Genomic DNA, 13,609 nt, shown 5'->3' on the forward strand with positions numbered 1-13,609 from the left:
TTGGGAAACTGAAGATTCCCAACTTTTCAGGGTTTAGGATCTGGTTTAGAGTGAGAATCAGGGCTTGGAGTGTTTGTTAAAGGGGGATGAAGATCTTTATCCTTCCATCTGTCCTGCTCCACGGCTCCTCGTACTCCCGGCTTTCCTTTGGATGCTGTAGGGATGTGACACCTGGAGACGGGACCGTGGTGACGCCAGGCAGCTGCTGGTGGCCATTTGCAAAGATTTGGGATCTTCTCCTCCTGGGATTCACCTGGGATCACCACGGCCAGGGTGGGTGTGGAGCTGTAAGTGAAGAAACCTGTGGAAAACGGGATTAAACTTCCCTGGCTGCCCACAAAACCCAGGAGAACGGGAAATGTTGTAAAACCTTTCCATGCAGATGGATTTGTGCTCCCAGGAACTCGAGGGATGATGGGAATGAACATTAGGGGAGAGGAGAAAGGAGCAATCCGAGCAAAGCGCTGCTTTCCCTGGCTCCTGGCAGGAAATCGCTCCTTAAGTGGCGCTCCCGAATTGTCAGCTGCTTGTTTTAACACGAAACGTGTAAAAATCCAGCCCTGCTTCCAGGAGATGGGAAAGCTCTGGAGAGCTGCAGCTTCAGGGCTCGGAGACACGGGAAAAAACTGTGGGGGTTAGAAGTCATAATATTATGACCTATTCCAGAGGCAGAGATTTTATTCCCAGATAAATCAGCGCTGTGGAGGAGGTGCAGGAAAACCTGGAAGGTTTGGGGGTGCTCAGATCATTCCCAGCCCCATCCTGCTCCTTGTTCCACAGCTGGAGATCCGGATCTTTGTGTGGGGATCCAAATCCAGCTTTGGATGCTCTGGGCTGGAAATGCCACGTGGGGCTTTTTTACTCACCCAGGAACATCCAGGGACTCAGCTTCCCTCCTGGCCTGGAAGAGGGAAGAGAATTCCAGCGCTGGGCATTCCTTTGGCAGCTGCTTTTGCTCTTCCAGAGGGTTTCCCTGGTGGAGAGGGACCTGGAGTCAGAGCTTGGAGATCTCATGGAGCCTCAGGATGCTGGATAGGAGAGATGGCTCATCCCGGATCATCCCGTGCCCACACAGGTCCTGATCCACAGGGAGTTTGCAGCGGGAGCAAAGGAGGCTCAGGAGGGCCCCTCTGGCTCTGCACAGCTCCCTGGCAGGAGGAGCCAGCTGGGGACGGGCTCTGCTCCCAGGGAACAGCAACAGGAGTGGCAGGAAGGAAGGATCAGGTTGGACATCCCAGGAATTTCTCCATGGAAAGGGTGGTCAGGCATTGGAAAGGGCTGGAGTCCCCATCCCAGAGGTGTCCAAGGAATTCCTGGACATGGCACTCGGTGCTCTGGGCAGGGAACAAGGCAGGGATTTGGCTCAGCTTGGACTCAATGACCTTGAAGAGCTTTTCCAACCTCAGTGATTCCATGAATTCCAGAACTTTTCCCCTGTTGTTTCATTCCATTTCATCCAGAGAACAGCCAGCACTGCTGCTTCCCTAACCGAGAGAAAATCTGCATTCCAAAGTCCTGGAGCACCACAGAAATTTCACTTTAGGCCCAAAGTTGGTGGAGGTTTCTGCTCCTGGAATCCCTTCCATGCTGGGATCCCACATCCCTGCAAACTGAGAACGCTCCAGAGGCTGGAAGGAGCCGAAGTGGAACATAAAATCCCAGCTCCCTGAAGATGCAATCAAACGGGAGGTCAGGATTTAATCCAGATGGGAACCTGGGAATGTGCCGGGAGCTGCTCATTCCCAGCTCCCAGGGCTCGCCGTGCTCCGTCAGGGAGTGCTGGAAGGATGTCAGCAGAGCTGGTGTTGATGGAAAATAGATCCAAACATTCATTAATTGCCAGCTCAGCGAGCCCCAGACCCCTTTGCACGAAGCAGCTGCCGCTGTTGAGTCATTTGGTTGGAAACTCTTCAGGAACTTTGCAGGGATGAGATGATTTTCCATAATTTTATTTTTTTTCCCTGTGTTTTCATTCCCTCTGCTCCTGGTACAGCTTTTCCTGTCTCTGCCCCGCTTCCCCCACCCCAGGCCGGTGGTTTTGGCTCTCAGTTTGGTCCCTCTGGGTGAAGGGTTTGCTTGGAAACTCCTCCTGTTCCACACAGAATTCCTGGGATAGCGCGTTACCCGCTGGAAAATGGGATTTTATTTTTGGGAAGATGGGAAGTGTTGGTGAGAAGGATGGAGGTGCTGTGTCTGCCTGGGGAAGGGGAAAGCTCCTGGGGGTGCTTTGGGGTTGGATTTGCGCAGCACAGGTCGGGGCTGGGTTGAGAGCAGCGCTCCAGAAATGGCAAAATAATGGAAATGGAAATGGCAAATTCCCGCTGAAAAATGACTTTCAGGGATCCCGTGTTTGGAAAACGTCAAGTGCTGGTGCCGTCTCCTGAGTGTTTGAATCCAGAGCTCTGGAAACTGAGAGGAACTTTCTGGAGAGATTCCAGAGGAGCCCCTGGAGCTGCTCCAGGGCTGGAGCCCCTCTGGAGCCAGGCTGGGAGAGCTGGGGGTGCTCACCTGGAGAGGAGAAGCTCCAGGGAGAGCTCAGAGCCCCTTGCAGGGCCTGAAGGGGCTCCAGGAGAGCTGGAGAGGGACTGGGGACAAGGGATGGAGGGACAGGACACAGGGAATGGCCCCCAGTGCCAGAGGGCAGGGCTGGATGGGATCTTGGGATTGCAGGGATTGTTCCCTGGCAGGGTGGGCAGGGCCTGGGATAGAATTCCCAGAGCAGCTGGGGCTGTCCCTGGATCCCTGGCAGTGCCCAAGGCCAGGCTGGATGGGTTTGGAGCAGCCTGGGACAGTGGGAGCTGTCCCTGGAAGGTGTCCCTGGATGGGATTAAAGTTCCCTTCCATCCCAAACCATTCCAGGGTTCCATAATTTAAGGATGCAGCCCCTGGCTCACCAAACCTCCTGTGGGTTTCAAGGCACCCTACTGTTGGTACAGCTCATTATTCACCTGGTAAAATTCCCAAATTTCTGAAAAAAAAACATAGATTATCTGAAAATGAGGGTTTATGAGCTAATTAATGAGTGGATCTGAAATAAGTGTATTTTTCAGGACTTGGTGGAGAACGGTGGTGTTTATCCTAAAGGTTGGCAAAATAATATTCCTGGAGCTCTTGGGCAGCCTGTTCAGGAAGGAGAAGGGAATTAGAATTGCAAATCAGGATTTCATCATCCTCAATCAGCGTGGCCAGCAAGGAGGGATGAATGAAAAGCTGCTCAGGAGCCCCAGCAATCGCAGCCTTCCCAAATCAATAAATGGCTTTGTGCTCCCCGGAGTGCCACCAGCATGTGGCAAAAATCCCCAGGGATTTCACTCCTTGGGAAAGGGTCGATGCTGCTGAGAAAAACACACAATAAAATGCCAGGAGAGGCGTGGGGGAAGCTCCTTTTGGGGTGGTTTTGGATGATCAGCTGGGGTGGTTGTGTTTTATCCCGATTATTCCATAATTAGCACTGAGGGGGAAGAAAAACATCCCTGAGAACATAATTAGGATTTATTTATTTGGGGTGAAAACCCCAATATTTCACCAGCATAGGAATTTAATCCGAGAAGACAGAGCATGGAATAAACTCATTTTTTATATCCTGTGCTTCTGGATTGTCTCAAAATTCCCAAAATATCCTCTGCTGTTTTTCAGGCTGCTCTGGGGACAGGGAACATTCCTGATCCTGCTGCTGAGCGAGGGAATGAAGGTGCCCGGGCCCTGGAGGCCTGGAGAGTCTCAAGGCAGCAGGAGAGCAGGGGCTGCCTTATGTAACTTTGCTCAAAGATGTGGAAAAAAAAAACCCATTCTGGGCTGGTTTTCCGGTTTCTGTGTGATTTTTCAGGAAATGTTTGACGTTTCCCTGGAGGAGCAGCAATGTTGGGGCTGCCAGGATGGCCCGGTGGGAGGAGGCTCTCATTAGCTCGGCTTGCAAAGGCTAATTAATTAATAGACGGAATCTGGAGATCCAAATGAACAATTTGGGGATTTGGGAAGCGTGTGGGAGGGGGAGGGAGGGAGGCCCAGTGGGTTCTGATCCCAGCCCTGGGATTTTATTCATTTCTGTCCTGTTGATCCTGCAATTCCTGCGTTTTCACCGGGGATAATTGTTGAACTGTCTAAGAAACGACAGGAGGAAAATCCCAGGGAATGATTATTCTCCTTCACACCCAGGCACCCTGTGATTACTGCCAGGCTCCCTGCAATCCTCCACGTCAAATTCGGGATGCTGGATGCTGGGAAAGGCCGGATTGTGAAGGGAGACACCTGAAAAATGGGAATGGGGAGGGAAAACACAAAAACTCGGTGTAACAGGGTTGGAAAAACCAACAGCTCATGGAAGTGGCTGCTCCAGAATTAGCAGGGAATTAATTTTGGCTTTTTCCCCAAGAACAGTGAGGAGAACATGGCAGAGGTTCATTCCACAGGGTGGGCTTTTCCAGGCATGGAAGGTGGAGGAACAGGACACAGGGAGCGGTTTCCCACTTCCAGAGGGTTGGATGGGATATTGGGAAGGAATTCCTGGCTGGGAGGGTGAGGAAGGGCTGGGATTGAATTCCCAGAGCAGCTGTGGCTGCCCCTGGATCCCTGGAAGTGCCCAAGGCCAGGCTGGATGGAGCCTGGGACAGCAGAATTCCTTGGCCATGGAATGGGGTGGGATTTAAGGGTTCCATCCCAAACCATTCCATGATTCCATGATTTGGTCATGTCTGTGTATTTGTACATTTACCTCCCCCCCAATGGATGTTGGGCACCTTTTTCATGGATAAGAGGAAGAATTCCTTGGTCTCCACAAAATTTTTCACCACTCAGAGTAAAACTGGCTCCTGCCAAATCCAAGTGGAGATGGAGCAAAGCCAAGGAGCAGTGAAAACTTTTGGAATATTGTTCATCCTGATCTTTCCCTTATACCTTTAATTTCCCCCTATTTTTATAATTCTTTTTTCAATTTGTATCAATAACGTCAATAGAATAAAAATATGGATTTATGTCTCATTTCCCAGTTAGAGGAGAGAACCACACAGTTTTTCCAGTCTGGAAAAGCTTTTCCTTAGCTTTGAGTGTGTCAGAGCAGCTGGGGAGTCTGAGTGGGGATGGAATGACACTGCCACTCTCCCCCTTCCCTGGATTTTTAAATTGGATTTGGCATCTTAATTGCTGAAACAGCTCCTCATTTTGCCTTTCCAGCTCGGAGTTAACTGCAGGGAGTGGGGCTTGGATTGTGGATCCTCTGAGATCCCTGCTCTGTCCCCTCCTGCTGCTTTGGGAACAGGGAATGTTATGGATCACTGATGGCTGATGGAATTTATCCATCACCTATAAAATCCCATTTATCCATCACCTATAAAAATCCATCACCTATAAAAATCCATCACCTATAGCAATCCCCTTTATTCCCCTTTCTCGACACCTCTGATTCCAGCCGATGGATCAAATCCCTTCCTTATCAAGGTGAAACGTCTGGAGACTTCAGAGGGAAAAAAAATAAACAAAAACCCCCAACCAGGGGAAGGGGGAAAGTTCCGGTGCCTGCTGCGCCTTCGGTGCCGCTGAACTTTGTCCTTGCCGAGGGGAGGAAGCGCCACCGGGTCCCCTTTGTCACCCCCGCAAGGTGCGGGTGGGGCAGAGCCCTGCCAGCATTCCCGATCCATCGCCTGGCGCCGCTGGAAGCGCTTTCCTTCCCCTCCGTCCGTCCATCCATCCCTCCCTGCATCCCTCCGTCCTTCCCTCCATCCTTCCCTCCCTCCATCCCTCTCTACATCCACCCCTCCACCCCTCCATCTCTCCATCCCTCCTCCCTCCCTCCATCCCGGCTCTCCCAGCCCTCCCTTTGTCCCCGGCTCCCCTCCCGGCTCCGGCGGGGGCGCGGGGGGGGCCGGAATTTCGGGAGCCGCTCCCGGGCGGATGCGGCCCCATCTCCCACCCACCCCTGACGTCTGGATGCACCAGGGAGCCGCGCTGGGTTTGATGTGGAGCGGCGGGATTTAGATCTCGTAAATCTTGTAAAATTCCATTTTATGCAGAGAGAGACAGAGGCTCAAATCCTCCGGCGCCGCGCGGGGCGAGGCTGCGGCTGGCGCGGCCGGGATTTTCCCGCAGGAGCAGCACCTGGATCGGGATGGACAGGGCTGGGAGGCCGGGCGGAGGCGCAGCCCCGCTCCCGGCTGGCAGCGGTGACACGGGGAGTGACAGAGCGGAGCACTCCCCTCTCCGCTCACACTGACCCCCGGCCGGGAGCTGCCGGAGCTTCCCTTCCCTCCCCGCTCTGGAGGGACAATCCAGGCCTTTTCCCACCGCTCCCTGCTCCTGTATCCCCTCACCTGCATCCCGGGAATCTCATCCCTGCGGATGCTCCGCGGGAGGGACCCGCCGCCGGGCTTTCTGCAGCGTCACAAAACTTTGCCTCGGCTCCGGAGGAAGGAGGGATGTGACCTGGAAAGGAGGAACAGGAAAAAGGGGATGTTGCTGCAGCTTGGAAAAGCTTTTTTTTCCCCCCCGTCTCAGGATCACTGGAAGGGATTATACAAATGAGAGCAGGAAGCTGCGGTCAAGGGGGTGCCAGAAATAGATTGATTTTTTCTTTCTCCTGCTAGAAATGAAGAAATTTGGGAGTCCATAGAGGCTGTTCCACCCCCCACACAATTTTTGCTTGCCAAGGCATTTTCGATCCTCTAGAAAGTGGCATCCACCTGCAAGGGAAGTTACCATGTAATCCCAAAGAATAAAAAACTCCTGGAAACATCTCCGTGCCACTGAGCCAACTCCAGAGAGAGCCAAGTTTGGAATAAGTCATGTCCTGACTCTTTTTGGATGACAGGGGAGAAGGATCAGCTGGGAAGATGTTAAATATTAATATTTTACCCAATCGCCGCCATTCGTGGATTTGGTGAGTATGCCATGGGTTTGTCCGGATCACAGCACTTCTGGTGGGCACAAAAGCTTGGAAATCAGGATTTTTCCTGGCTGAGAAGCAGCTGCTGGATGGGAACATGGATAAGGGGGTCCCTGGTTTGCTGAATATTTTGTCCCCTGATCTTCCCTGCTCAGAGTTTGATCCGAGGCGCCCTCGCGAGCGGGGACCGTGGGGACAGGGTGGGGAAAGGATGGAAAATTTCCTGTTGTCCTGGTTTATTTTCCTTCTCAGGTGTTTATGAACCTCAATTTTCCTTTAAAAAATTAATGAGTCCCTAAAACGTCCTTTGCTGGAGCGATTCCATGGTGCCACCTCGGCACCTTCTCCCTGTTGCATTTTAATGAGCAGCTGGAGCAGCTGCTGCCTCTGCTCCGGCCAGGGCAGGGGCACAGGGAGAGGGGAGGGACATTCCAGAGGCATTTCCCAGTTTGGGATCAGGCACCAAAAGCATATTTTATAGATAAAAACTCTCTGGTGGAGTTCAGCTCTTCTGGCTGGAGTTTTTGGGTGGTGTGATCTTCCAGTGTGGATAATCCATGGAATCTGTGGGGATACAGAGATAATTTCAGGTTCTGGTTGTTCAAATCCTGCATTCTGTGATCTCACCTACACACAAATATTCTGGTTTTCCACCCAATGGATTCCCTGTAATCTCATTATGTTTTTTAATGGTTTAACTGTGGTCCTGGGATCAACCCACAGGTTACAGGAATAGAAATACCCAGGCTCTGAGCCTTGGAATGGGTTTGTGTTCTCCAGGGCACGTCCTACTCCTCTTGTGTGCGGTTCCAGGGAGAAGAGAACGGGAAGGGAAATGCCTGGAGAAGAGGAAAAACGCAGAGCCTGTATTAAAATGATGGAATCCTGGAATGGGTTGGGATGGAGTTCATCCCATTCCATCCAGGGACACCTTCCACTGTCCCAGGCTGCTCCAAGCTGGCCTTGGACACTCCCAGGGATCCAGGGGCAGCCACAGCTTCCCTGTGGAATCCATTCCAGGCCAGGAATTCCTTCCCAACATTTCTTCCTAACACCCAATCTAACCCAATTCTTCCCATGGCTTCCCCTGGATGTTCCATAGGAGCAGTTGTTGGTTAGGTTTGGAAAGTTCCTCCTGAGGAGGAGCCCCAGCAAACTGAAAAATAGGAATATTGAGTGGGAATTTTAATTGATTTGCCAGATTTACAAATGAAAGGAAGAGGAGAGACCTTGTGCATTAATTATGGACAAAATCAACTCCCAAAGAGCCCAGGAAGTTGTGGAAAAAAGCATTTCCTGTGGAGAAAGAACACTATTTCTGTGGCTGCAAGAGAACAGAAGTCGTTTTAGCTCTAGGAACTGACACAAACTCTGAGCAGCCCCGAAATCCCAGCAGGGGAGATGGTCAGGGATGGGGCCTGGGACGGATCGGAGCCGTTGGATCAGGCAGGGAAGTTTCAGGGTGCAGCTCAAAGGGAGCCTTGGCAAAGGTGTGGATTTATGAAGGGAGGGATAAAATTATCCCCAAAAAATTCACTTCCCCTGTGCCCAGGTGAAAGCAAAGCCAATTCCTCACCCAGTGCTGGCCTAGCCTGAGTCAGGCTGAGCCTCACTAAACCAGACCTGTGTAAGCTGCTGCTTGCTGTTCAGAGCCCACACAGGGGGTGAGACCATCAATTCCTGCTTGAAATGTCTCCAGGGATTTCTTTCCTCTGGAATAAAGGTTTGGGGCTCCTTTGGAGCTTCTCCCTCCTCTGTCCCATCATCCAAAAGGAAAGTTTTGGCTGGATTTTCCCCCTGGCCTAGGGGGAGGTGTCCTGCCCGTGGCAGGGGTTGGATTAGAAGGCCTTTCAGGCTCCCTTCCAAACCATTCTAGGATTCCATGGATGGCCTTTAGCTTCCATGTTCTTCCCAAGTCCAGGAGAGGAGCCGGTGGCTCCCATCCCCGCGGGGACAGCGTGGGACGCCGGGTTTGGGGTACAGAGGGGAAGGCTCTGCTCTGTGAGCTGGGGATGGAGCTTTGGGACACGCTCTGGGGAAATGGAGGCTGGGATTGCACCGGGACAGCAGCTCCTGCTGGAGAAATGTGGGAATTCGGAAATGTGGGAATTCAGAAATGTGGGAATTCGTGGTTGTTCACGGAGCTGGCTCCAAACTCAGTCCTGGCCCCTGCTCTGGAGCTGAACTTTGGCTGGGGGGGAGCAGAAACTCTGTCCTGATGTGAAGTGGTGGGGCCAAATCCCAGGATTTCTGACAGCTCAGGAATGTTGGAGAGGTGCTCCACAGCTCCCAGATAGCAGCTGGAGTGACAGGTCCTGCTGAGCATAAACAGATTTATCAGGGCAGTGCTAACCACAGCACCAGGAGTCACCCTGACCTTGGCTCCCTCAGCTCCCCACGCTCAGGCCGAGGTGTTGCCCTTGGATGTGAGGCTGGAGGGGTTTTCCATAATGTGGTACCATAACCATGGAATTACTGAGGTTGGAAAAGACCATCGAGTCCCCCAGCAGTGCCAAGGCCACCCCGGCCCCACGTCCCCAAGTGCCACATCCACAGGGCTCTGAAATCCCTCCAGGGACGGCGACTCCACCCTGGCTCTGGGCTGCTGTGCCAGGGCTGGAAAGGAAGAAGTTTTCCCAAATATCCAATCTAAACCTCCTCTGGGACAACTTGGAGCTGTGTCCTGTTGTCCTGTCGCTGTTCCCTGGGAGCAGAGCGCGATCCCGCCCTCGCTTCATGGACAAATTTCACTTTGGTTTTCATATTGACTTTCAAAATACTCAAGGTTTGCTCTGGGAATTAACACTCTCCAGATCTGTGGGTTAAACCTTCCAGTCACCTTATTTCCATGGATTTCAGCTGGATCTTAAAACCATTTTGGTTTTCCTCACGGATTAATTCCGCAGCCTCCTATAAATAGGCAGGATTTCCAACAAAGCGATGATTTATATGCAAGAGGTAGATTTGAGAGACAGAACTCTGAAATCTGTAGGCACAATTTCGAAAAGGAGAGGCCAAATATTTCTCCTGAGCTCACAAGTGCCTGGAGGAAGCACAAAGAACTCGCTGTGTCTGCAGCAGAGACAATGCCTGCCTGAGAGGGGATGGGGAGGAAAACGATGGGATTTAATTGGCAGCGTTTGGCAGGGTGGGAAGCTGGAAATGGAGGGATTCTGCTGGAGGAACAGGGCTGGTATTTAGTGACCTTTCCCTTCTCTTCAGGCTGAGTCTTTTCAAGTCGTTCCTGGCTGTGTTTTCCCGCTGCTTTTGAAAGGCAGAAGATAAGAGTTAGAGGCTGCTCCTGACGTATTTACATTTCCATATTTCCATTCATTATCTTCACTTCCAGGGAAAGAATCTGGGTCGCTTCGCTGGGATGGGAAACTTTTCAGCCGAGTTCACGGACATCTCTGCCTGTCATGCACACAGAGCTGGTTTTCCAGGCTGTTCCTCCTCCTCCTGCTCCTTGCCTTGTCTGGAGGCACAGCCCGAGTCCTCCCTGGCTGCAGAGAGCCCTCGGGATGAGCCTGGAGGGAGGAGCTGCTCCCCAGCCTGGCTTTGGTGTCTCCAGTGAGCATCCTGTGGGAGAGGGGACAGCCAGGGATGAGCAGGAAGGCCCAGGACAGCTTTCCCTGGTTCAGGTGGCTCCAGGAGGACTTGGAGCTGCTGGAACAACTCCAGAGGAGCCCCCGGAGCTGCTCCAGGGCTGGAGCCCCTCTGGAGCCAGGCTGGGAGAGCTGGGGGTGCTCACCTGGAGAGGAGAAGCTCCAGGGAGAGCTCAGAGCCCCTTGCAGGGCCTGAAGGGGCTCCAGGAGAGCTGGAGAGGGACTGGGGACAAGGGATGGAGGGACAGGACACAGGGAATGGCTCCCAGTGCCAGAGGGCAGGGCTGGATGGGATCTTGGGATTGCAGGGATTGTTCCCTGGCAGGGTGGGCAGGCCCTGGGATAGAATTCCCAGAGCAGCTGGGGCTGTCCCTGGATCCCTGGCAGTGCCCAAGGCCAGGCTGGATGGGTTTGGAGCAGCCTGGGACAGTGGGAGGTGTCCCTGCCATGGCAGGGTTGGAATGGGATGATCCTTGAGGCCGTTTCCAGCCTGAAGCATCCCAGGATCCTGTGAATGCAGACTCAGCTCTCAGCATTTCTGGGGCTTTTCCCACTCTCACATCTTAGCAGGCTTAGGAATGCAGATTCCTGTTCTGAAAGCTTGATCAGGATTTCTTCCCTAACCCTCTTCTCCAGGGGCTAATAACTGGGATATGGATTTCTCTTAGCTCCAATTCCCTGGCAGATTAGGCAGTCTCAGGCACCACCATGGAAAAGGGCTTTCTTTTCTTCCTTCCAGCAGAAAGAAACCAAATTTAATAAGGAAAATTTGGGCTTCCTGCTGACCTGGAGTTTGACACGCACAAAGAATCCCAGAGGTTCAGGGAATTGTTCTGTTTAAGCACGGCCTCTGTGGTTTCCAGCTCTGCCACCCCAGGAGCAGCTCCCCACTTGGAAGGTGGGAATAACAGAAGAGATTTCCAGGGGCTGGGCCACATTCCCGGCCACTTGCTGTGCTCAGGTTCTTCCACACAGGATAAATCCAGGTGCCCCCTTGGTCCCAACAGGGAGCAGGGCAGGTGGATGTTGGGAATTTCCTCTGCTCCCCAGCCCCAAAGCTCAGCCCAAGTTTAATCCTAAGAACTAAACAAAGGATTTTCTGGGTCTTTTCCCCATCCTGGCTTCCACAGGAGCCTCCTCAGGGCTTCTGCAAGGAATCCAGGTGTGGATTTCCCTCCAAACTGCAATCCCAGACCTATCACCATCATCCCAGGGAACAATGCCCTGGGATTGCTGGGTTCTGGCAGAGGGATCCAGTGCCCAGACACCACCAGGGCAGAGCTGTGGCACCGACAGGGAACGTCTTTGCTGCTCATTTTGAGGGCAGCCACTACAAAAAGAAAGATTCTGGAGCTTAGAATTGTGGAATGATGGAACAATAGAATCCTGGAATGACAGAATCCTGGAATGACAGAATATCCTGAGCTGGCAGTGACCCAGAGGGAGGAGCCCAGCTGATATCACAGAACACCTTCATTCCATGCACTGTGAAATGCTAGTTTTTTTTAAATGAGGATTGGAAAATCATTCCCTAAACCACAGGAACTCCAGTGAAAAGAGCCATTCCTTCACCTTCCCACAAAGCGTCCTGCGCCGCCTTTCCATTGTGTTGCTTCACAGAATCCCAGCCTGGGGTGGGCTGAAAAGAGCCTTTAAAATCCTCTCAGGATTTTAAACGGGCAGGGCTGACCCTCAGCTCTGATTTTAATTGACAAACTCGATGAAGGGTGTGAGGAAAGGCAAACAAAGCAGCAAAAGGTTGAGGAGAGAGGAAAAACTCCCCGGTTTCGCTGCCGGGTTTTTCAGCCTTTCCTCGCTGAGTTCAGACGTGCGGGGCTGCTTTGAAATCTCCCACTGACGTCAATGGAGCAGCGGAATGGGAGCATCCACACATCCCAAACCTGCCCTGGGCTGCTCCCAAAAATCCTCCCGACACCCAGGGAATCAGATCTGTCCAGCACAATTAACACCAGTGCTATTAGGGATGCCTTAAAGTGCCAACACCGCTCGTTAAGTACCAGATTTTATTTTCTTTCTTTATTTCTTTTTCCCGAGGAAAAAACAGCAAAAATTTCCAAGTGATGAAATTATTGCTTGGCTTAAAAAGGGGTTTAATAATCGTTTTATAGGGTCTGTTCATCGTTTTATAGGGTTTGTTTCTCCCCCAGCCCCAATGACTTGAGTGCTTTTGTTGCTTTTTTTGATGTAAACTCTTAGAAATAAGGCTCATTTTTTTTTTATGTAACTCAGAATTCTAGGGCAGAAAATGCCTGCGAGCCTTTCAGAGCAGTTTCGCTTTTTTTAGCTTTTTGTTGGAAGGAAAAGCCTGGGAAAAACGTGTTAATTGTCTCAATCTGGGAATGCTGCAAAGGCGCTCAGTCGGGAACCAGCCCATGACACCGAGCTGATGGATTCCTGCCGGGAGGCCTCATCCCACAGATCCTGTGGTTTTTCAGGGATTGTCCCAGTTCATCCAACATTTCTGGGTAAATCTGAGCTTGGGACAGCCTCTCCTCAGCCCCCACGGAGCAGGGGAGTGGGAAATGCTGGGAAAATGGGAATTAGCGGGGAAACATGGCTGGGATGAGGTCTCGGGACACGGCGGGGAAAGGGAAAATCGTGGAGGGAGAAATGGAAAGATCTTCACTCTCTGTAGGACCATGGAAAATTGAACTCCCACCTTCATTCCCTGGTGATGAGGGAAAAACCTGGGATCCAGAGCTAGGGAAGGGATCAAGAGAGCTCTGAAAACCCACTGGATGCCCCTGGCCAGGATGAAGCCACCGCCTTCCCCTCAGAAGGCGTCCCAGAATCCTGGAATGGTCTGGCTTGGGAATGAATTTAAAGCTCATCCTGTGGGCAGGGAGATCTCCCACAGCCCAGGGTGCTCCTGGTTTTCCCAGGGGCTCCTCAGTGTCCCTTGGGAATGCTGAAGAGGCTCCAATCCATGCTTGGATTCCCTTCCAAAAGACCATCGGTGGGTCAGCTGTGGGAGTTTTCTCGGGAAGAGAGAGGCTGCTCCTGGCTAACCCTGGGCTCTCCTGCCAGGTGGAAAATGGGACCTTTACAGGAGGGGAAACAAAAGGAAACAAAGTCTGGAGGCTCGGGAGGAGCAGCTGGGGCTGTGGCA

At 52.2% G+C, this 13,609-nt stretch overlaps 1 protein-coding gene across 4 annotated transcripts in view; it reads left to right on the forward strand.

Annotated features, from left to right (window-relative positions):
• Window positions 1–13,609, forward strand: part of PDE4B (phosphodiesterase 4B) — a 165,865-nt gene that overhangs the window by 71,708 nt on the left and 80,548 nt on the right. Inside the window, exon 1 of one of the 4 annotated variants that reach the window (XM_015636161.3) lies at window positions 6,397–6,868. The exons of the other annotated variants lie outside the window; for them this stretch is intronic. Within the exon in view, the coding sequence (XP_015491647.1) occupies window positions 6,822–6,868 (47 nt within the window). The 5' untranslated portion in view covers window positions 6,397–6,821. Of the gene's footprint in view, window positions 1–6,396; window positions 6,869–13,609 lie in introns of those variants that run through there. 4 annotated transcript variants of the gene reach the window in all.

This window comes from Parus major, chromosome 8, assembly GCF_001522545.3.
Source record: "Parus major isolate Abel chromosome 8, Parus_major1.1, whole genome shotgun sequence".
Taxonomy (NCBI): domain Eukaryota; kingdom Metazoa; phylum Chordata; class Aves; order Passeriformes; family Paridae; genus Parus; species Parus major.